This window comes from Miniopterus natalensis, chromosome 4, assembly GCF_054644295.1.
Source record: "Miniopterus natalensis isolate mMinNat1 chromosome 4, mMinNat1.hap1, whole genome shotgun sequence".
Lineage (NCBI taxonomy): Eukaryota > Metazoa > Chordata > Mammalia > Chiroptera > Miniopteridae > Miniopterus > Miniopterus natalensis.
In genome coordinates, this window is record NC_142084.1 from 80,653,322 (window position 1) to 80,677,213 (window position 23,892).

The following is a 23,892-nucleotide window of genomic DNA, read 5'->3' on the forward strand; positions in this document are numbered from 1 at the left end:
AAACCTTAATTTATTGTGAACATCTTTTTATGTAATTAAATATTCTTCTTTAAAACATTTAAAATAACTGTCAAATTTCATTGTATGGTTAGTAGCATATTTTATCTAATTGCCTATTGTTGGACATTTAGGTTGTCTCTGATATTTTCAACATGGCTTTACAATTGTTTCCTAAAACTTGAATTCCACATAAAAGATTAATGAATGTTTTTTGAGGCTTCTGATAACAATTCCTAAATTGCTCTCTGTTGAGAGGAAATCTCTCTCACAAGGTAGAAGAGAAACCATTGAACCTTAGCATTATTACATCTGTTTCACAGGTCACAAAACATATTTGCATCCATTACTCCTGGACAGTGGAGGTGGACAGAGCAGGCACTGTAATCCCATCTGAAATACATGGGCTGACTGGCTGGTGGGCCCTCCCTGGGACCCAGGGAGGCCCCATGACTTAGCCTGCATAGCATAGCTATTTCGTGCCTGGGCTCAGACTGGAACTCACGTTTCCTGACTCTGTGCTGTCTCTTGGATCCCATAAACAAACACTTCTTTTAGGTTTAATAGCACGTTTAGGTCTTCAGAATGCTTTGCTCCTTGGACATGAGAATGTACTATGGACTTTCCAGACAGCTCATCACCCCACAGCAAAGTCAAGCCAAGAGATTACCTTGACCCCTAAGGGGAAAGTTCTAGGAAGGCTGGGGTCACTGTGAAAAGGGTAGCCCTGTAAGCTGCGGTAATTAAAAAAACAACTGAGTAGCACAGTGCTTTAGAGCACGGTCTTTAAAAAGCAAATAAGGGGGGGAAAAAGCCCTAGGGTCTGTTTCCACCACGTCTCGCTGAATATAACCATTAACCAGTTTTTCCCCTGAGAGTCTGTTTCCTTGGTCACATCACATGGGTAGTATAAAAGTATCTGCCTCACAAATTTATTGTTGGAATTCACTGATAAAGTGATACAAATCACTTAGCAGCAATTAGCACAGTGATGCGACAATAAATGTAAGCATTGCTATTATTATTAAGTAAATGGATGGAGTCCTGCGCTACTAGTAATAAGAGGTGAGAGCTAATTCTGGCTGGGTTACATACCCTTGCAGTTTCGTTTTGTTCTTTCTAGACACTGGTGGAGAGAAGGGACAGGAACAGATGATCTCTTAAGAATCCCTTTGTTCCTCTATGAGAAGACACTGAGTCTCTAACAGGCTCAGTTTCCATTGACTGTTGAAGAGTCGGTAAGGGCTTGTTTCAAGATTCTATGAGACTGAGAGTCTATAATTCTGAGATTCGTTTTCTGGGACCCCAAGATCCCATGACTCACTCGAAATTCTCTCGAAAGATTTCATTTGCATGGAATGAAAGCTCTTCTAAGCCCTGCAGAAGCTTGCCTGACTAGCTCTTACTATTCTTGTGGGTTTCTCCTTAAATAGCACTTCTTCAGAAATTCCTTCCTAATTCTTCCTGCAGTGCTCTGTATCCACCCCTTCCCATGTCTCTGCTGGAATCCTGCTCTTTCCCATCCGAACACGGCCCTAATTGGTAAACAGATATGTGTGTGATTTGGTTAATGCCTGTCTTCGTATCTCCATTGCTTGGTAAAGTAGACTCTCAATAAATATTTGATGAACGATAAATAAGTGAATGCATGAATTCTACAAGTCAAAGATTCCATGAGTGTTTATTCCCAGTCTACTATTCCAGACGCTCCCCACCCCCGACCACCCGAGGATCTCACACCCAGGAAGGGAGTAACCTGTGACCTTTCCAATTCCATGAGATTGCCTGGCCCGTCTGTGCTCCCCCCCTTCTGCTCCCCACCCCTCCATTTTTTGCTTCTTTGAGAGTCCTTGGATTAGAGAGAAGGCTGGGCTGTATCTCTGCTGTTGAAACCAGCCTGGATACCAGTTCGTTTGTTCATTCATTCATTCATTCATTCATTCATTCATTCATTCATTCAGCAAATGCTTGGCTAATGCCCACAAAGTTCCAGGCACTGTGCTAAGGGACTGGGACAAAGGGTGAGCAAAGCAGACCTGGTCCCAGCTTATAAAGCAGACCTGGTCCCAGCTCACACCCTAGAGGGCCAGATATGGACATTCATGACATAATCACAAATATAAACCTTGAGAGTGCTGTGGGATGGAGAACAGGGTGATCTGAGAGCTTACAACAGTACAAGATCTAGACCCACCAAGAGGCATTCCCCAGGGCCTTGAACTGGTCCCCTGTGCCTATTATCTGGGATACTTGGATGCGCTTCTTATGAAACCTCTCCCTGAGGAACAATCAGCAGGAACTTGGGTTCAAAGTGGTGACAGGCCGTGCTCCCACTTACCCTTGAGAGTACTTCACCCATCAGGCTGGAAGCTAAACCATCACCTCTCAGAACCCTTCCCCTCCTTACAGGACTCAGTCGCTGAAAAGGGAATGTTAAAGTCCTGAGAGGCCAGAGCTCTAGCTGCCCAACAGCCTCCTTGAACAGATGGGGAAACTGAGGCTCAAAGAGACAAAGCTGCTTAAGGTCACACAATTAAGTGGTAAAGTGAGAATAGAACCCCAAGCTCCCCATTCTCTCTTCCCACCCACCCCCACTATCTCCCTCCTGCCAAGAATGACCACTGAGTATAAGTATACAGAGGGAATCCTGGTTCAATCTGAAGCCAGGAGGGGTTCCACCAGCTCCAAGCAAAAGTTAGAATGTAGACAAAGCTCTGCAGGACAGGAAACGGTTTACGGCTACATGTGGAGGGATTTGCGCTGCGGTGTTTCCTTAGGTCACAAACATAAATGAGTGAAAAGACATCTGGTGCCATGTCTGTATTTAATACCATACTTTCACTTAACAAACATCGTCTTCAAGGGAACGCAGCTCCGTGAGCCTGAAAATGCTAGTTCTTGCTCATTGCAGCTTTGTTTCCAACAGCAAAAAAACGGAGACAACCACCTAAATGGAAACAACCTGAAAGTCCTTTGGTAAGTGAATAGATAAACTGTGGTAGAGGCCAGCCATAGAATACTATGTAGCACTTTAAAAAGTATAAAGGTAGGTATCCATAAGGGACCAGGCACATTACTGAGTTAAAAAAAAAAAAGAAAAAGCAAATTTAAGAAAAATATGTACAGTGTCAAACCATATGAAGCTTCATCTGCAATTTTTTTTTAGAATAAATTTTATTTATAGATTATTAAGTAAAATTATTTTTTAGAAATACCATCCTTTAGTGCAAGGGTTAACAAACTTTTCTGCTGAGGCCCACACAGTAAGTATTTTAGGCTCTGTGGGCCACATGTCACTGTCACAACTGCTCCATTCTGCTATCATGGTGCAGAAGCAGCCCAGACAGTGCACATGATTGTGAGTGTGACCATTTTCCAATGTGACTTTATTTATGGACACTGAGATTTGAATTTCCTATAATTTTCATGTGTCACCAATTTGTTTTTAACCATTTAAAAACGTTAAAACCATCCTTAGCTCACAGGCTATGCAAAGCCAGTGGCCAGCAGATGTGGCCCAGGCCTTGCTTTCAGTCCAGTTCAAACTCCACCCCCCTTCTGGCCACACTCACCTATTTTGTCCTCAGATATTCCTGTCTTCCTCCTCCATGACCCTCCCGTGATCTTCAATGGCCCTTCCAGCTGCCTCCCAACTCCGCCTGTCTGGCCTTGGGGACCCTCAACTCCTGGCGGCAGGACTGTTTTTTCCTGAGCAGGGCTCTGAATAGCTCCATTCACCTTGGCAAGGGGGAACCCAGAGAAAGGAATTTTGTTTGAAGTCCTGGAGAAACCAGGGCTCCAGACTTTGATTTGCCTTTGAAATCAGGTCCCATCCCCTCCCATTCCCAGGGGTCCATTGCTCCTACTTCCCCCGCTCAGGCGCGCCAGCCCCAACAGTCTGTCCCTTGCAGCTCCAGGTCGCTCACCATGGATCCCAGAACCCTCTGCATCTTGTCCTGTTGCCTGCTCATCTGTGTCATTTCAGGTAGGGACCTCGCCTTCCATCTCTGCAAATCATTTTTACTCCCCCAGGATGTCCAGACACGCCCCCAACCCCCCCCTCCGCCTTTCCCAGGAGTGTGCCCTGTTGACCACATAGGGAAGAGGAATGAGCGCTGGACCCCTGGTGTTGGGAGCTAAGCTCTGAGCTCAGCTCCTCCATTCAGTGTCTTTGCTACCTTGGCTGGGTCCTGTCACCTCTGGGAGCTCAGCTTCTTCACCTCTACAGTGAAGGTGGGCTGCGTGATCTTCCAGAGCCAACAGGCCTCTCTGATCAGAGGCTCTCAGTTTAAATCTATTAATGACATAGACTCATGGGTGGTTCAAAGTACGTGGAGCTCTGAAATCTGACAGAACAAATCCTGGCTTTTCGAGGCTCACTGGTAAGATTTAATAAAACAGTCTCTAAGACTCGGTTTATTCAGGAGTAAAGTGGGGATAACAGTAATCTTAAAATTATAGAGTGGTTTTGAGGACTGAATGACATAATGTATATAAACGTTTGGCCTGGAGCCTCACGCGTAAATACTCAACAAGTGGTAGCAATATTATTTTAATTGTAAAGACCTTGATTAAAGCGGACCATACCAAGATTATATAATTCTAAAAGTTAGAGTGTTTATTTCTAGGTTCTTTGACTCTAAGAGTCTATCATTTTGCTCACAAATAGCAGCAGTTTGAGGGCTCCATCAGGGGCACAGGCTGAAAGATTTCTAGCCCAGAACCTAATAGAAGACAGATCCTTAGGGGGAGGCTGAGGCCCCAGGGAGACTTTTCCTCCATCTCTCCACTTCCAGCCATCCCAGGAAGAGGTTGGGACTGGAATAATCTCAGCAAGAGAATAACTGGGCTTGGCACAGGATTTGGAGAGATGGTGTCATCCCAGACTCCCTCATCCAGATGCTGTCTGGCCCTTGGCGATGTTCCCATATGGTGCTATCAGATGTTATTTAGGGAGCTTCAGATGGGAGGGAGGGGGCAGTCATCTTCCTCGTAAGCAAGTAGCAGTTCAGCAAAAGCTGATGGTTGAAATGGGAGGGTTATCTGAAAGAGAAGGAGTTGGGGGTGGGGATTCTAGAGTGATGTGATCTCAGACATTTAGCACATGGGCATTGAGAAGGATCCTTGAGAGTCATCTAGCCCAGGGATTTAAAAACTATGCTCTAAGGAAGCAATTCTGTTGTTCTGTTGCCTGCCTTGGGGTGGGAGTGAGAGGGAAAATAGTGAAAAGCTGGATTGGGGTTTCCAACCCCCACCCCCTTCAACCAGAACGACCCTATTATTATTTTTTATCTTTGGCCTTTTAATATTTCAAGAGAGGGTTCTGCTATCTAGACTTTATCTATAGATTGGTTTGCTTTTAAACTTGAAAAGTTCTGGTTTAGTCCAACCTCTTTGTTTTATGAGACCTAGACACAGCAGGATGAATATACAACGTGCTAGCATCAGACAGGATGTGTTGGGCAAACCGCATGACACTCATTTTCCTCATCTGTAAAATGGGGATGTCCGTGAAAGCTTTCTGATAGGGCTCTGTGAGTGTTAGATAATGTGTGGAGAGCGCTCTGCACAGCGCCCCCTAGGGGCCTAAGAATTTTTAGTTATGATCATTATCATCATCATCATCAGGTCCTGAAATGAAACTTGATGTCTTCCCTCAGTTTCCCTAAGTGACTATTGGCTTGGCAAACCCAGAGGCTCCAAAGCTGCAGACATCCTGTGGTGGCTCCCAGAGAGCCCTGCCCATGTGCTCCTGGGCACAGCCCGCAGCCTGGGAAGTGGGGCCTCTGCTAGTGCAGATGTGTTTGCAGCCGCCCTGTAATCAGGGCTTGCGGTGGCCCTGTCAGATCCGGCAGGACAGCCCCAGCTCCGGGCGCCACTCTACCCCAGCCCTCAGTCAGATCGCAACTCCAGACCAAATAGGTCTCCAGACCTAGAATCCAGAGACTTCCTTCCTCCCGCCTGCTGCTCTCACAGTGGCCTCTCAATGACGGGCAATCAAAAAACCAGCAGGACCCTGGCCAGGTGGCTCACTGCTTGGCATGTTGTCCCGTACACCAAACAAAAAAAAGGTTTCGGGATCAGTCCCTGGTTGGGGCATGTACAGGAGACACCGATCAATGTTTCTCACTCTCTCTCCCTCCCCCTTCCTCTCTCTCTAAAATCAATAAAGGCCTGGCAGGGTGTGGCCCAGGGGTTGAGCGTCGACCTAGGGTCTAGGTGATCAGGGTTTCGGGCTAGGCAGCTGATCAATGACTCTCTCATCATTGATGTTTCTTTCTCTCTCTCCTCTCCTTTCCTCTCTCTAAAATCAATAAAGATATATTTTTTAAAAATCATAAAATCAATAAAAACATATCTTCTGTGAGGATTAAAAAAAAAAAAGAACCAGCAGTCACTCCTGGCCCCTCTCTTATCCTGCCCTCTGATTGGCTTGTGTGCTTCATGGAAGGCCTCTATCTATGGATGTCTGGCTATTAAAACATTAGCTTTATATTTGGATTTTTAAAAATATACCATTTGTGGCAGGCAGAATAACATGCTTCCAAGGATGTCCACATCCTAATCCCCAGAACCTCACATGGCAAATTTAAGGCTGCGGGTGGAATTCAAGTTGCTAATCAGCTGACCTTAGAATAGGAAGGACCGTTTGCCCAGTGTGATCACGATCATCCCTGAAAGCAGAAGAGGGAGTCAGACCAGAGAGCCAGAGAGACGCTGCGTGAGGAAGACTTGGGCCAGCATTGCTGGCTTTGCAGGTGGAGCAGCGGGGCCCTGGCCAAGGAATGTGGGCAGCCTCTACAGGCAGGAAAAGTGGAGGAAACAGATTTCCCAAGAGCCTCCAGAAGGAATACAGCCCTTAATTTTAGCCCCTTGAGACCCATGTCAGACTTCTGACCCCCAGAACTGTAAGATAATAAATGTGTGTTGTTTTAAGTCACTTAATTTGTGACAATTTGTTATAGCAACAGAAATGAATACACTATTCATGATGACTATTTATTGAGCTACTATCTGCCAGGCACTATAAGTGCTTACGTATATTCTCACTTAATATACATAATACAGGCATACCTCGGAGCTATTGCACATTCGGTTCCAGACCACCATAAATAAAGAGGGTATTGCAGTAAAGAGAGGTGTAATCTTTTTGCTAGTGGAGGGTTTTGCCTTCAGTTTGTAAAAAATGCAACATCTGAGAAGCACCATAAAGTGAAGCGCCATAAACGAGGTACACCTGCAGTCGTGCCAGGCAGGAGCTCTTGTTCTCATTTTCTAAATGAGGAAAATGTGGCTCAGGGGACTCAAGTGACTTGGCCAAGGTCACACAGCGAGTTTGTAGCAGAGCAAACAAGGAAAGCCCAGCACCACTGGCTCTGAAGTCCGTGTTCCATCAGCTGGTCCAGGCTCACCATCCCTTCTCTGGAGTGGCCTAGATACCGCCTCAAAGCATCTTCGTTTTTCGATGCCAGACTTCAGTGTTCTAGGTCACCTCATTAATATGTCAAGCCCAGCTGTTCTCTCTGAGGCTTAGTTTCTTACCCTGTAAAAGGGAGTAATATCTGCTCACTGGGTGGCCCTTCGGGGGCTATGGCAAAGGTTAAACCAGAATATGTGTGTGTGTGTGCGCACGTGCACGTATGCGTGTGCGTGGGGGGGGGGATTCTCTGTGAACTGTTAAATTCTCTTTCCATGTAAGGAATTCAAAATAAACCTCCCCCAAACCACCAAAACTTCTTAAAATCATTGAAACACCCTTTCCCTCCAAGGCCAGGCATGGCCCCCAGGATAGGTGTCCCCATTAGGGACACCAGGGAGACCGTCTACATTGTTGTGAAATAATAGAAAAAATATATTTGTGTCTCTGCTCCTGGTTCCTGGCACAGAGCTCCTAAAACCCTTGTAATTTCCTCAGTGATAAGAGCACTAGGAGCATCTTTTGTTGTAATATTTGGTCTTTGACCTACCTCGATTCCTGACACAGAGCTCCTGAATCACTTGGAATTTTCCAGGTGATAGGAGGGTCTTTTGTTCTAATGAGGTGACCCTTGGTGGGCTCCCGGATAGCTTCAGGATGGAGGAGGTCACCAGAAAGACCAAAGAAGCTTGGCCCTTTCAGCCCCGCCCCCATCCTGTGGGAAACAGAGAGGGGCTGGGGACTGAGTTAATGATGGGCTCTGCCTGTGTGAGGAAGCCTCCAGAAATGTCCCAGGAGTATGGGGTTGGGAGAACTGGGCTGCTGAGTGCTTGGAGGGGCTGGGAGAGAGTACACCTGGAGAGGGCACGGAAGCCCTGTGCTCCTTCCCACTTACCTGGCCCTGTGTCTCTCTTCCATTTGGATGGTCATATGCATCCTTTATCATTTCTTTTTATAATAAACTGGCAAATGTTTCCCTGAGTCCTATGAACCATTCTAGCAAATCAAATCTCAGGAGGCGGGTGTGGGCCCCCCGATTTACAGCCTGTTGGTCAGAAGCACAGGTGACCTGAGGCTGGCCCTGAAGTGGGAGGGGAGGGGCAGTCCTGTGGGACTGAGCCGTAACCTGCGGGGTCTGACGCTCTCTCTGCGTAGATGTGTCCGAATTGATTGAAGCTGTAGGACATCCAGTGTGTCGCAGAGAATTGCTCGGTATAGAATAAAAGGACCCCACCCATTTGGTGTCTGAAGTCCTGAGTGGGGTTGTAGTGGGAGCAAAGGAGACACCCAGGGCGAATGGAGTTTGTTCTTAACAATTGTGAAAACTTAACAATTGAGGACTCAGGTGTGAAAGTGGGGGTTTGGTCCTTTCTTTTGTTTTTTTTCACGTGTGTATGTTTTTTTTCCCATTAGGTGCCTGCCTGTGTAAATGATGGTGTGGTCAGGGACCATAAAAAAGGACAGTTGCTAAACTCCACTGGGACCTTTTCTATTCCTGCTGCCCACACACTCTTCTAGGTCCCTTGCTTAATTGTTCCCTGCCACCCCCGCCAATGACGGGGTGGCCCAAGGCTTTTGTAACATCGTGGTTTAAGCTGTATCTAATCAGGCCAAAAAGGCTAGTTATTTGGGAGCTACACTGACAGTCTGAATGTGATCTGATCAGGGCCCCACTGTTAGCAGTGAGACAGAGAGAAAAGGGTGCATCTGGGAACTACTAGGAAGGAAAAGAAAGAGCCTTGGGTCTTGGTGCAAACTGCATAACCTTCTCTATACGAAGAGAAGATTTGGGGGTGGGGTGATCAGCAGGCACATGGAATGATTTCATTTCCTCTTCCGTGGGGAAGAAAAATTAGATCTGGTAAAAGTTGAGGATCGTGGGCCAACATCTGCAAGGACTTCCTAGCAGTCCAGGCCATTGGGCACTGGGATAAGCTACTGGTGGAATCACCATGGGCTCTGGAGTCAGGCTGACCTGGGTTTGAGTTCAAGGTCTCCTACTCCTTAGCACTGGACCTTCGGAAAGTTAACCTCTATGAGCCTCAAGTTCCTCATCTGTGAAATCAGAGTTATGTGTACTTTGCGGTCATCATTAAGAAGATGAAATAAGAAAATGTGTATAAATGGGCTAGTACTGTTCCAGAAACACTGTAGACTCTCCCAACGGTAGCTATTGGTATTATTAGATACTGAGCTCCCCATCACTAGACATATCTAAGTGCAGGTTAAGCGATCTCTTTTGGAGCATGCTTTAGAAGGTGTTAAAATATCAGTGGCAAGTTGGAAAAGAAAATGTGTTAAGTTCCCTGGCATAACCCACAAGCAGTTCCACTTTGGCTAAGTGTAAAAAAACCCAAATACCCAACAATGAAAAAATAAATCATGATACATCCGAACCATGAAATCCCATGCAAGTCATAAAAAAATGTTGGTGTACATGTGTTTGACATGGAATGCTAATCAAAACCTATTACTAAGTGAAAATTCACATTAGAGATATGTATTGTATTGTTCCATTTTATTTTTTAACAAAATAGTTATTTAAAATATCTGCATTAAAATAGCCTGGGGGAAATGTGCTTCAAATATTCATGGTGGTTCTCTCTGGATGGTAAGTTTGGGAGCAAATTTAATTTTTTTTCCTTGGTTTGTCTGTGTTTTATTTTATTTTTTTCCTAAAGAGTGGCAGTGACTTGTAGTAGTAATAAGTAGAAAAGGTCTTAACAGAACTCTGGGATTCTGTCAACTGCTGGGGTGAAGAAAGGACAGAACTGGAGGCGAATGGTGAGGGCTGGTGACCCCAGGCCCATCCTGTCTTCCCTGCAGCTGAAATCCAGGAGCATGGCAGAGCTCCAAAGGCTCAGAAGAAGGCTGTCAAAGCAGCCAGCCCTGGTGAGATGAAGCCCCCAGGGGCCCCAGGCAGGCGAAAACCCAAATCAGACCGGAGACAGAAGTCCCTGCAGATGAAGACTCCTGTGGAGGCTGCAGCTCCCAGCCCCCAGACCCCCTCCATCCTGACCCAGGTGCTAGGGAGGGGCCACTTCCAGAAGGTGGGGGACTCTCTGAGCCTGCGGGCTGGGGAGCCCCTGGAGCTGCGCTGCCCGGGAAAGGTGGTCCACTGGAGGGTGCCTGTGTACCTGGAAGAGGAGGGTGAGGGGCGCCTCAGGTATGGGGTGGAGGAACTCCCGAGGCAGCCTGCATGGGCCCAGGGTGGGTCAGAGGGTGTTGGGCAGCGGTTTATTAGCACTCCAACAGTTTCCATAGGGATTAAAATGGCCCAGGACCCACACTGGGCATCCTATTATGTACAACTGCAGGCATCTGAAAGAACAGTAAGGTGGGCTCACAAGACCCATCAGATGCATAGTGACTTCACAGAATGGGAGACAGGGCTTCCCACAATCCTGGGAAGTCAGTTCTGGGGGCAGCAAATAGTGCCCATAGGGAGAAAGGTGGCAATGGTAAGGCAAAAGAGGCCGGCTGTCCAGCTGGAGGCCACCCTTCTGTCAGGGGCACCGCTGTAGGGAAGCCGGAAAGAAAGGCAAAGTGGGCCCCACCAGCAGTGCCCACCCAAGCCCACAAGAAGGCAGGCAGAGGCTGGGATACAAAACTGGGCTCAGGTTTGTCTATTTTCTCCCAATTTAGTCTTAAAATGAGATTTCCTGGAACTCTGCCTCCTTTGGCAGGTAGAGGTGCCTAGAGGGCAATTGCTGACCTGAACAGAGAGACACAGGAAGGAGCCAAGGAGCACAGAGGACTCTGGGGGATCCCACTCGCAATGGGTGGGCATGGTCAACGCGGGGCAGATGGGCCAGTTAGAAGTTGCGTGTGGGATAGGCCAGCCGGTCAGAAACTGTGGGTGGGGCCCAAACAAACCCTGCCAGCTCCGCTGGGGAAGGGGAGCTGGGTGGCTGGGGTGATGAAAGTTGGGGAGGACTGTCAACCAACCAGGCACTGCCCCCGGGTGTCTCAGGCACACCCACCTCCTGCCCCCACCCACTGTCTTTCAGAATCAAGCACTTCAGCCAGCACAGCCGGCTACAGCTGGTGAACTCCACGGGCGCCGACACCGGGGAGTACAGCTGCTGGGCCCGCGACTGCCGGGCCGCCTGCACCGAAGGCCGGGACCGCCAGGGAAGGGCCTTCATCTTCTTCACAGGTGCCCTGGAGGCCGCGTCTCCAAGGCCTCGATCAGAGAAAACCCTCCGGACATAACTGTCTTAAGTTTTTCCCCTTCGCCCCACCTGTAAAATGAGGGACTTGTGCCCCGAGTGGTCTCCAAGATCCTTCTTGTGACATTCTGGGACTGGATGGCTAATTCCGTGGAGATGTGAGGAGCCCAACTTTGTTCCACTGAGGAAACAGATGGCTCTTTTAGAATCGGCTGGTCTCCCTTACTCAAATCCAACCATAACAGTAATGATCACCCAATCTAGAGGCCCTTGACCCCTGACTCAGTGTCACCTGGAAACCTCTTAAAAACACAGGTTTCTGGGCCCCATGCCCATTAAGTCTGGAGGAAGTCTGGAACCCTGGAATGTCAAGTCCTACAGGGAAGTCCTGTCTTTGGGAAGATTTGGGAACCAGCAGTCTGGTTGCCCACCAGCATCACCTATGGAGACTTAAAGCTACTGATTCTCTCCCCTGCCCCCAGCAAGGTTCTGATTTACTTGGTCTGGGGGTGATGCCCAGGAATTGGTTATTTTAAAACCACTCAGGTGATTCTAATGCTCAGCCAAAGTTAACCATTGCGTTTGTCCAACCTTAGAGTGGTTTCATCCAATGCAGAAGCCACTAAACCGATGGGGCTATTTAAATCTTAATTAATGAAATGAAATAAGTTTAAAATTCAGTTTCTCAGTTGCACTAGCTGCATTTGCAAATGCCTGATAGCCGCACGTGGCTAGTGGTTACATATTAGCACAGATACAGAACATTTCCATCATGCCAGAAGGTTCTATTGGACAGCACTGCTCTAGAAAGCTGGTCCGCAGATAATTTCTACTCACCGCACCACTGTGCACCCAAGAATCTGACCTGAGGCTGTGTTGCTGAAAGTACCTTGAGAGAGTTTGATGAATGTGTGCCTCCCACAGGCCTGGTGCCTCATATCCAGTATCCCACTTGCTTCTAATCAGCTCTGCAAAGTAGGCCAGAATGGGATAATCGCTCCTACCTGACATATAAGAACCAAGGCTCAGAGGAAGAAAGTGATTTGCTTAAGATCCCACAGCTAGTGGGTGACAGGATTGGGAATCAAACCAGAAACCTCAACTTCAAGTTCAATACTTCCTATAATACTTCTCACATTGAAGGACCATTCGAGGCCAAGCCATCTGAACCCCCTCATGGTACAAATGAAGACACCAAAGACCAGAGAGGGAAAGAGATTTGTTTAAGATGCACAGCAAGCTAATGACAAAAGCTGGCACTAGCAGGCTGGTCTTCAACCCCCAGTTCAGAACCCCTTACCAGAGAGGAAAGAACATGGAGACAGAGAAGGGCAGGGAAAGTGGGATTTCAAGTCCCCACAAGGGACTTCATGCTCACGAGTGGCGGTAGAGCAGCAGGAAACAATAAATCTGTCCCAAGCTCATTCTTCTCTCTCCTTTCTTCCTTCCAGACCCAGAAGAGCTCTTTGTGCCCACAGAGAATTATTATGAGGTGGTACAGTTACGCAGTCATCAACCAGCCCTGCTTCCCTGCCAGGTGACCAACCCCCTGGCCCAGGTGACACTGCATCGAGAGTTCCCCCCAGAGGAGGTCCCAGTGGATGGGACGGACATCTCCTTTGATGTAAAGAAGGGCTTCACTATCCACCGACCCCGAGCTTCCTTGGCTGGCTCCCTCTTCTGCTTGGCCAGCCTAGGAGGCTTGAGACAAATCTCTACCAAGTACATGCTGATCTACATCAACTGTGCGTGAGCCTAGGGCACTGGGTGGGCAGGGCAGGGCAGGGCAGGGCAGGGCAGGAGATGGGGAGGGATGCCTCCTTTGGGAACCTCAGGTTTGGAATCTGTGGATTATGGAGATCTAAACCACCAACGACCTTTTAACAACATGCCTTGTATTCAACCGTCATGTCCAGGAACAGCCAGCCAATCCGCTGTTGAGCCAGGCTGCATCAGTTCAGCCTTTCTGTTCACCCACTTATTCTTACTCGAGCCACATTGTTCCACTCATCCACCCTCAACTCAATCATTCCATTCACCCATCCTCCATCAGGTCACCTGTTCCGTCATCTACCCATCTGTTCATTCGTTATATCCGCACACACGTCCTCTGTCAACTCAACCACCTCAACCGCTCATCCTCTCTGAATTTAACCACTTCGCCCATTCCATTCAATCATTAAATCAATTCAACATGTTTGTCCCCATTTCCCCCGTCTTCTCCATGGCAGACCCATCTTCGTCCCCCAAACCCACCATCCAAGCTTCAGCAACATCTGCCCTACTGGGAGAGAACTTCAATGTGACCTGCACAGTTCTGAGCGAGCCCGAGATTGTTGTGGACTTCAGCTGGGAGTATCCGGGGCAGAAGGTAAGCAGAGGGTAAGAGGAGGCTGAGAGTGTGCGTGTCTGTGGCGCCGGAGTGTGGGAGTGAAGGATTCGGGCGAGGGCCAGGGGTGGTCACAGCACAGTGGAGCCACTGCTTGACTGGGAATCTGACAAACAGGGATTCCAGTCCCAACTCTGACGCGACTTCTCTGAGTGACCTCGGGCAAGTCACTTCCCTCTTCTGGGCCTCAGTTTCCTCATTTGTCAGATAGAGCTACTTCACGGGTTCTTGTATAAAAATGTACGATGTGTTCCTTTGCTGATTTATCCAGTGATAATTATTGAGCACCCACCACGTGCCAGATGCTGTACGAGGTACTGCGACTATGATGACGACTCAGTGAGAGACATGGCTTCTGCTCTCTGTGAGCTCACAGTCTAAACCGGGAGGGGAAGTGAACAAACATGATCTCTGGGGCATATGAGCTGCATCAAGGTTAACATAGGGAAGTGGTCAGGTGTACTTAAGATAGAGCGGTTAGGACATCTTCTCTGAGGTGACGAGACCAAACTGGCCCAAATCACACAAAAATGGGGCCTGAGCTGCGTCTTGCTTCTGCCTGTTAGTCACCTTACTCCAAGTTTTGTATATGTTTGTGTTTTTGTTTCTGGTAGAAGAGCTTCCTTCAACATTTCTTATAATGTAGAGCTTGTGGTAACAAGGTCTCTCAGCTGTTGTTTGCCTGGGAAAGCCTCTGCTTTCCCTTCACGTCTAAAGATTAACTTTGCTGGGTAAAATCCTTGACTGATGGCTCTCGTCTTCCAATATTTCCTTCTATTCTCTCCTGCCTTGTAATTCTTCTATTGAGAAACCGGGTGATAATCTAATGGGGTGTCCGTTGTCTTTTGTTCCCTGGCTGCCTTGAGAATTCCTTTTTATCTTTGTTTTTTTTTGGTCAGTTTGAATACAATGAGTCTTGGAGCAGGTCTTTTTGTGTGTCATAATTATGTGTTCTATTAGCTCCCTCAATTGTAGACCCCAGTTCTTTCCATAGACTTGGGAAGTGCTCACCAATTAGGTCACTGAGTAGGCTTTCTGTTCCCTTCTCACTCCCTCCTCCTTCTGGCACACTTACTATCCTTAGGTTGCTCTTTCTAACGTAGTCGGATAGTTCTTGTAGAGACCTTTCATTTTTAAAAACTTAGTTCTCTCTCTTCTTCCTCCTGGGTTATTCCTAGATTTCTATCTTCAAGCTCACTAATTCTCTCTTCCATCTGATCTGCTCTACTTCCAATGCTCTCTAATACTTTCCTCATTTATTGAGTGCTTCAGCTCCGGAATTTGGTTCTTTTTTTGTAGTTTCAATCTCTTTGGTAAAATACTCCTTTTTGTTCATTAATTTTTCTTGCATAATGTTGAGTTTCTTCATAACTACAATCTCGAATTCTCCGTCAGTTAAGTCCCAGTCTTCCATGACTGTATTTTCTGGAGACTATTTTCTTTCTGTGCTCCCAAGTTACCTTGGCTGTTCATGGTGTTTGATGGATTGTGTCTCTGCCTGTATAGTGGAGGCAATGAACCCTTTTGTTGCTTAGATACTGTTCTGCTCTCAATAATTCAGCACTTTGCCAGGTAGGGTACTGTCTTTCATATTCCAGTAGGTGGTGGTATAGCACAGGTTTTTGTGTTCTTTTACTTGTACCATTAGCACCCCTAGGCTAGTGGTGGAATAGGGTCACTTAGATTGAGGAAAATGCCGCATACACACTGGGATGGTGGGTGTCCCATTTGTGACCAGCCCGCCTCAGTTTCAGCACGACCATTGTGGTGGGTGAACGTGGTGGGTGGTGAAGAATGGGTTTTGGGAGCTCCTAGAGCTACCTTTTTTCACTAGTGGCCACTGAGCCTGCTGTGTTTTTGGAGGCAATCTCACTGCCTCTACTGGGCTCTCCTGAGATGGGTAGGGCATGGGGAGAGGGGGCAAGTTTATGATCTCAGATCTCTGCCCCCCTGCCAGGAATGGCTGTGGGCGGCACTGCTGTGTTATTTGGGGCATCTCGGCTTTCTTTACCAGGCTCTGTTGGGACGGGTGGGGCAAAGGAGAAAAGTTTGCAAACTCACTACTTTGCCTCCCAACTAACGATGGATGGTGGCACTGCTGTGTTGTTTAAAGCTTCCCAGCTACCTCTGCCCAGCTCTGCTACAATGGGGAGAAGGGAAGCAAGATGCCTTTTCCCAGAGGAAAACTGCTTCTGCCCGTTACACTCCAGGCCCTAGTGTGAGGGCTGCAGCTAGACTTTTCCACTACTTTGCTTGCTGGAATCGCAGTGGGCACCGAACTGCATCTGTTGCCACCGTCCCTGTCCTTCTCTGTCCTACTTCCCCTACTCATTCCAATACACCCATCTTCAGATGTCCCGATGCATGGATCTTTCAGGTGTGTTTGTGTGTTGAGCTATGGATGCTCTGAATTATACATGTCCAACTTGTTGTAAATTTAAGGGGTGAAACAAAGGAGTCTTGTCACTCGGACATGAGCTTTGGAGGGAGGGCTGCACCCAGAAAAAATGTGATGGGGAGCCCCGCTTTAGGACATAGAAATAGTGTGTGTGGGGTGCCATTCTCTCACTTGTCAAAAGTGGAAGCTGAGACCCAACAAGGGAAAAAGAACATGCAGATGGTTAGGAGACCATGTTTTCACTATGCCAGTATCTCCCCAAACATGTTCCTCCCCCCAAAAAAAGTGTTCTTAGGAAAACACTGCCTTTTATAACCACCACTCGCCGTGGAGACTCAAAACTCACCAGCACATGTGACAGACTCAGTGGTTTGAGTTTCCCCAATTTAACTCTGCTTAACTGTGTTTTCCCGGTGAATTTTGATAATGGGTCCCCCACTTCCTCCCTTTGGGGAGGGAGTAACCATTGACATCCGCACAGAACCAGAGTGCCACAAACCCATCCAGGGAGGTGCTGCTCCGGCCTGTTACCTACAGCTTCTCCGTGAGTGGGGAGGGGACCCCAACTGCTCTCCAGGGACTTGAGAAGCTTTGCATTTTCCACAAAGAACCTGGCTTTTCAGGGTCTCTGACACTGAGCTGTGATCTTGGGCAAGTCACTTCCCCTTTCCCTGAGGGATGCCTCTTATCTGAGTGCTGGGGCCTGAGTCAGAGATGGAACTGAGGAAGCTGACAGATACTTATGTATTCTACCTACAGATGGGCCGACCCCCCTACGTCAGCAAGTGGACCGATGTGGTACGCAAGGAGGGCCAGGTACAGCAGGAGGCAGGGAGCACCCTGTATGTGGAAGAGGCCCGGGCTGGGGACGCTGGCATCTACACCTGCCGGGCCACCAACCTTCAGGGCACTGGGACTGCCACCACTCACGTCCACGTGACCCGAAGCCCTCGTGTCTCCCCTGCCCCTTCCTAGCTCCTTCCCTGATACAGGCATCTGGGTGTGGCGCAGTGGGCAGAAGCAGGAATAGGTAATTGTGTGAACTTTGGTGTTTTTTATGCCAAGGAGGTGCCCCCATAGGGGAGAAAGAACCTTAGCCTTCACCCCTTACACTCTCCCTTCTCTACTTTTACCCCTCACTTCACACTTATCGCCTTACTCCAAGCCCAGGTCCGAGGCTGGGCAAAGCTAGGGCCACTGGGCACCAGCACCCAAGGAGGGAGCCCAGAACCTGCTGAGTCGCCCAGGCCCCAGATGCCTTCCCCTAGCAGAGGTCGTCATGAGGACCCCCCTCCTCCCTCTCCCAGAAAAACACAGAGGCCAAGGGAATACTATTGTGCTTCTATTTGGTTTCCATAGCTTGTCTGGCCCAGGGTGAGGCTATGACCACAGTTCATCTCCTCCATGTACCAAAGGCTACACAGAGAAACCCTGCTCCCCACACCTGGCCCCCTTTCCAGCCCAGCCTCTCCCACTGAAACAAGGCTTTCTAAAGGGCATCTTACAGCATTAAGTGCTCTGAAACTTAGTCAAAGGAGTTTAGGAAATGCTGAATACTTCACTTCTTTCTTGGGACTTTGCAATGTATATTAGCATATTAAAGGTTCTGAGAAGTCCTGCAGTTTGCAGATCTGCTTAATCTGATTGAACTAGAGTTTCTCAAATTACTTGGCCACCAATTCTTTTCTTGGTTGTGCCTATTAATGTCCAATGAACTAGTGTATCCCAGACAGCCTTTGGGGAAAGTTACATGAAGAAGTACATGTGTAACTCACTCCAGAGCTGCCCCAAGGCTCCTGGATGACCTGTCTGCCCATCACCAGACTCCCCTGGCCCTGCTGAACTCCCAGAACTAGAAATGAATGAAGGAGGTAGTCTGGGATGACAGAGAATGCAGAGGGCAGTCTGGGACAATGGAGGAAACTGTAGTTCTAATGGACTAACTTTTCCTATGTGCTGGCCCAGGCCAGGGACTGGAGCTGGGGGCCTCAGGCAAGGCCCTCCGGCTCCTGTGATCTCAGTCTGCTTTGATGCTGAAGAGGGGTAGGAACCTGTTTCAAGGATCTTATGCAGATCAGAGGAGGGAGGTGTGTCTGAAAGCATTTATTAAAATGCTCTATGCAAGGAAGGTTATTAGTACAGCCTCCAGCTGACTGGAAGCTTCCTGAGAACAATCTGAAATCCCCAGATGTCAGGCTGGGCAGGCCTGCAGGGGTGAGTTACTCCGGCCACCCCTTGGCACTGGTGGGGAAGGGGAGGGCCAGGTTCTAGGGGCCTGAGACCAGCGGTGGTGGGAGTTAAGGTGCGAGCAGGAGTAAAAGAGAGACCTGAGTGGGTGGGGGCCTGAGAGAGGAAGGAGGAGACAGACTGTCACAGATCTGATATCCCCAGAGCCTGGGGAGAAAGAAAAAGCACAAGATGAGACCTGGATGACAGAGGAGGTCCAAGTCCTGGCTTTGTGAGTCCCACTCCCAACCTACGTTTCCTCATCTGGACACAGGTGAGGTTCCAGCTTTGGTGGTGGAGTGTACTCAAACGCACCAGGTGGCCCCTGTGCCCACGTGGCACTGAGGCTGAGGGACCCGGAGGGCTAAGGAGTGAGCTTTGCCTGGTCAGGGAGGAGGAGCTCTGGCCATAACCCCTGGGTTGACCAGACCCTGGGACCACCAAGCAGTGGCATGTCCGATGTCCTGCCCAGACCCTGCCGTGGCTGGGTTGGTCCCTGGCACTGCCAGCCCCAAGGGCCTCCAGTGACACCCTCCCAGACGCTCACCCTTCCCATCGAGTCTTAGGGTTTGAGCCACTTCCTCCCCCATCCCGCAGTTCGGAGCCTGACCTTCCGACAGTCCTAGAATGGGAACTGTAGTGATATGAGAGTCATTTGTTCAGTTCCCCCAATCGTTTTAGAGGAGCGGTAAACTGAGGCTGAGAGAAGGCCAGGCAGACGCAGGGACATCTAGGGGTATGTGGATGAGCTGGCAGCAAAGCTGACAAGTTAGGACCAGGAGGTTGTGTTCTCTGACCAATGGTCAAAGCGGCACAGGCTCCCCTGGGAAAGCCTCACAGCTCCCTGAATGGGGGGGGGGGGACCCCTCTTGCTTGTTCCTGGGCCAGCTCGAAACAAGGCTCCTGGGGCCTCCAAAGCCCCACTGGTGACTCTACATGGCCCAAGCCCCCGGGGCTCACTGGGCACACACCCCGGCTCCCATCTCACTCCTGTCGTCGTCCCCTCCTGGGAACAGAATGCGAGGCCCCTGCTGTCGTCTCTGGAAGGTCCTGGAGAGGGAGCTGTGACCACAGGCGTCATGGTTGCCCAGGGCCTGAGCCTATGTGGCCAGGAAGGAGACCTCAGTGGGGGTGACTGAGGCCAGGGGGAAGGCGGGCGCAGCGTCAGCCCCAAGGACCCGGTACAGCAGCTCCTCCCTCTCCTGCTGGAGCTGTCGCCTTAACTGTGACTCCTTCTCCAGGGCCTCGTGGGCGAGACGCAGGTCCTCCGAGAGCTGCCTGTGGATGCAGACAGAGGCCAGGGTTGCCTCTCAGGGTCTCCAGTGACTGCAGAGCCCAACCCATTCCTCTAGGACGCCTTCCTTAGATGGGCCACCAGCCTGCTCCAGGGTCCCCACCCGATTCATGCGTGCACATTCATTCATTCATTCAGCCTCTTGAGCTGTAAGTTTCCTGTTTCCTCTTTCCCCGATCGGGCTTTCCCATGAAGCCCACTCAGCCAGGATGGGGACAAGTGGATCCTAATCAGGGCCTTTGATTTGGGTTTCCAGGTAGAGCTGGTCCCTAGGGATACCCAGCTCCCAAGGAACCGGGCCACTTTCCCCCGATAGGCCTGGGCCCACCTGTCAGTCCATTCTCTGAGCTTTTCTGAGACTCTCAACTGGGGGTTCTGGCAATGAGGGTGGGACGGGAGGAAAGGTGGGGGGGGGCTACCTTGAGGCTGCTGCTTGCTTGCGGCCCCGGGCGAGGAGGTCCTCACTCTCCTGCTGGAGGGTGCTGATCTTCTCCTCCAACATCAGGTTTTTTTCTTTCTGTAACAAATCAGAACAAGCTCAGAAAGCCACCAAACTCCCATGATACAATGTGTGCCATCACCTCCCTCTTATATGTGGTCACTGAAAACACTGGCTCATTCTAGACCAAATGTTACATTTCATGGAGCAGTAAGATTGCCTAAAAAAACAAAACCAAGGAGTAAACAGAGGGCTGCCAGCTTTTAATTTTGCCACATGAGATCGTTAAAAAAAGGCTACAGACACTACCCTCTAGTATCTCCATCATTTCAGAAGAGAAAGGATATTCTTGGTTCTCCAAAAGTCAAGGGATAAAATATATTTTTAAAAAAAATTAAGTGTGCCTGTTATGCTATGCCATAAAAATGAACAAAATGTATAGGGAACATTTGAGATAGTCTGATTAAAATATAGGTGGTGTGGCACACACAGGACCAGGGCGACTTCTTCCAGGGCGACATAATCTCTGTTCAGGTTCAACCCTAGGTTCCCAAGGCCTCCCTTCTCCTGAAGACAGAACCACCTGTGTCCTTAATGCCAGCCGCTCCCCAGGCCTGTCCCTGCCCACTCTGGCCCCTCGTATCTGTCTGGTTTCCAGCCTTCCTCAGCCCCTGCCTGACACGTGACACCTGCTAGCCCCTCCTGATTAGCCAGGCTACCTACCCTGGTGTCACCCATGTCATAGCAACACAAATAGCCAAGAAAAGTGCAGGACCCAGATGACAAGGAGCCCCAGCTTGACCCTGTCTGGCCACAGAGCAGCCTCAGCTGTCTCAAGGGCCGGCGTGGGTGGCAGGTCAAAGCCGTTGGTGGGGGCCTCAGGGTGCCTTCCCTCTGCACCCTCCACAGAGGAAATGCTCAGTAAGCAGAGGCCTGAGGGTGCATCCTCCCAGCGCGTCCACCCACGTACCACTGTTTCCATGAGGATCAGCCGCTTGTCCAGCTCATGAATACGCTCATTCTTCATCTCGATGACGAAATGCAAGCTCTCCAGCTCCTGCTCCCAGAACTGACTGGGGCTCCCATAATCCTAGACAGGGCCATAGAGCGACTTCATCAGACCAGCAGGCAGAGGTGCGCGGGCTCTCTCCCTCCTCAACATTCTGCCTCCGACTCACTGTCTGACTTGCAGAAGTCACTTCCCTTTCTTGGCCCATGGTAAGTGCTTAATAGGCTGCATCTCATTCTATCCCAGTAACACCCCTTGAGGCAACACAGATGAGGAAACCATGGCTCAGGTAGGTTAAGTTGCTTGTGCTAAGTGGTCGGTTTGTTGTTTGTACCTAGTTCTCTCTGAATCTAGGGCCTGAGCATTTTACTATCCCATATGCCTCTCTCTGAATCTCACCTCTCACTACCCCCCAACCCCCTGCCCAGTGACATGGGGACCCTGTTTCTTCCAGTCCCTTGTGAAGATAAGAATGTCACATCTGAGCCCTGTCCTTGAAGAGGGACTGCCTTTCCTGTTGCCCAGACCCTGGAGATTCCAGGGGGAAAGGCCCCCAGGTGCACTGCCACCCACCTGGATGTGCTTCTTGTAGTCTCGGCTCAGGATGGACTCCTCCACCCTCTTCATCTTGGCCTGGAAGGCCTCCAGCTGTGAGGTCAGCCCATCTATGGTCTCCTGGAGAAGGGAGCAGGGAGGAGATGGTCAAAGCCTGGTTCACAAAGGCAGAAGGTGGACTTCAGCACATCCCAGAGAGGGGTCAGTTTTGGGTTCCTCAGCCTGTCTTTGCTCTACCATACCCGACCATGCAGGCTCAAACCACTTTAACCACTGACTGAAACACACCAGTCCCGCCTCTTGTTCTAAAGCCTTTGATGCCTCTCCATAGCCATGGGGACAGTGTCCTGGTATTCAAGGCCAGTGTTAGCTTGGCATTCAAAGTACATCCAAACCGGGCTCAATACACTCTCCCAGTCTGATCTCTCATGGCTCCCCACTACACACCATCTCCTGCAGCCAAATATCACATCACTCCTCCAACTGCAAGGTGCATTGTTGTTGTTTTTTTTATAAATATATCTTTATTGATTTCAGAGAGAGGAAAGGAGGGAGAGAGAGATAGAAACATCAATGATGAGAGAGTCATTGATCGGCTTCCTCCTGCACGACCCCTGCTGGGGATCGAGCCCGCAACCCGGGCATGTGCCCTGACTGTGAATCGAACCCCGATCGCCTGGATCCTAGGTTGACGCTCAACGGCTGAGCCACGCCCAGCCGGGCACAAGGTGCATTCTTGTCTCCACAGTTTTCCCCTGCCAGGAATTTCCTCCACCCAAACCTTGCCCATTACCTTTAGGACAGAATGCAGCCGCTTCGTATGATTTACAGGCTCACCGACATTTGGCCCTTGCCTACTTCTCCAGCCTCAGTTCTCTCTCCCACTCTATACCCCAGGCATCTTGGACTCCTTTCAGTTCCACAGGTATTCCATATTTTCCTCCTTTCCTCCCTGCCTTGAAACACACTGGTGTTTTTCTGTGTAAGGCACCCTTCCTACCCTTCTTCATCTGAAGAATTCCAACCTATCCTTCAGGCTCTGGCTTAGATCTCATTCCCTTTAGGAAATTCCTGACCAGCCAAATTGGGTCAGACACCTTCTTTCATGTTCCACAGGTCCCTGTGCATCCACCCACCAGTCTAATCGCACTGTGGCAGCCAGCCCATGAAGCCTCCAAGATCCTCCCAACAGTCCTTAGAAAAATAGGCCAACTCTAATCCCAAGCCTGGTTGCCACACCAAGGGGCCTGGATACATGGAAGGCAATCAACCCTGTCCCTCATAGTTAGGTAGAGGCCATCAGATTTGGCTATTGGGGGCTCCATGCTGATTTCCTACAGGCTGTCCCCTACTCATAGAGACTGACATGGCCCAATCCCTCTTACCTGCAAGGCCGCCTTGGCCTCCTGGAAGGAGTGGGTAAGTGCTTCTTTCTCTTGCTCATATGAGGCCCGGAGGACTGTAGGGAAAGGAGACCTCTGTGAACTCAGATACCCAAACACTTCACCCTACCTTCTGGCAGGCCCATTAGAGGCCAGGAGTGTGGAATGCTCTTATCCATCCTTCTACCTCATGAGCTTGGGGCTGTGTCAGAAATATAGTAGACATCTAATTAAAGCTCATGGAAATGAAAACAAATTATATTCTTTGAGGAACCATGAACTCTACCAGATTGTGGGTACCACCCACACCTCGCTAAGGCTAAGATCCAAAGATGTTAAGGCAAGCTGTTCATCTCAGACCACAGCATGCTGTGGAAAATGTATAGGGCCAATGTTTTGTGAGCTGAGACCAGACTTTGAAGTACCACGAAACCTGTAGATATAAACAAGACCCAGAATCTTATGTACTCAAATATTTTAAAAAATCCAGGATACAATACAAAACTGCTCAGTGTATGAATCCAAAATGGCTCAACATACAAATCCCAAATTGCTCAGCATGCAATCCCAAATACTTAGCATATGAAGTAGCAGAAAATCTCAACTTGTCTGAG

General features: G+C 49.2%; 2 protein-coding genes across 2 annotated transcripts in view; one reads left to right on the forward strand and one right to left on the reverse strand.

The window, feature by feature from the left end:
* Positions 1-3,907: 3,907 nt before the first annotated feature.
* LOC107538018 (platelet-derived growth factor receptor-like protein) lies at positions 3,908-17,348 on the forward strand. Its single transcript, XM_016214162.2, has 6 exons — positions 3,908-3,982; positions 10,241-10,580; positions 11,425-11,573; positions 13,038-13,331; positions 13,818-13,957; positions 17,133-17,348. The coding sequence occupies exons 1-6, from the start codon at positions 3,925-3,927 to the stop codon at positions 17,346-17,348; spliced, it is 1,197 nt and encodes a 398-aa protein (XP_016069648.2). The 5' UTR covers positions 3,908-3,924.
* Positions 17,349-19,659: 2,311 nt separating this feature from the next.
* CCDC69 (coiled-coil domain containing 69) overlaps positions 19,660-23,892 on the reverse strand; it is a 31,335-nt gene continuing 27,102 nt past the window's right edge. Inside the window, exons 5-9 of the mRNA XM_087816086.1 lie at positions 23,282-23,355; positions 21,915-22,016; positions 21,303-21,422; positions 20,313-20,410; positions 19,660-19,877 (exon numbers count right to left, since the gene is read on the reverse strand). Coding sequence (XP_087672212.1) covers positions 19,700-19,877; positions 20,313-20,410; positions 21,303-21,422; positions 21,915-22,016; positions 23,282-23,355 — 572 coding nt within the window. The 3' untranslated portion in view covers positions 19,660-19,699. The remainder of the gene's footprint in view (positions 19,878-20,312; positions 20,411-21,302; positions 21,423-21,914; positions 22,017-23,281; positions 23,356-23,892) is intronic.

Excerpts from the sequence above, each read along its gene's own strand:
- LOC107538018 (XM_016214162.2), top strand. The coding sequence starts at position 3,925 with ATGGATCCCAGAACCCTCTGCATCTTGTCCTGTTGCCTGCTCATCTGT. Across the intron at positions 3,983-10,240 it reads GCTCATCTGTGTCATTTCAG|CTGAAATCCAGGAGCATGGC; the intron begins GTAGGGACCTCG and ends TCTTCCCTGCAG. Across the intron at positions 13,958-17,132 it reads GGGAGTATCCGGGGCAGAAG|ATGGGCCGACCCCCCTACGT; the intron begins GTAAGCAGAGGG and ends TTCTACCTACAG.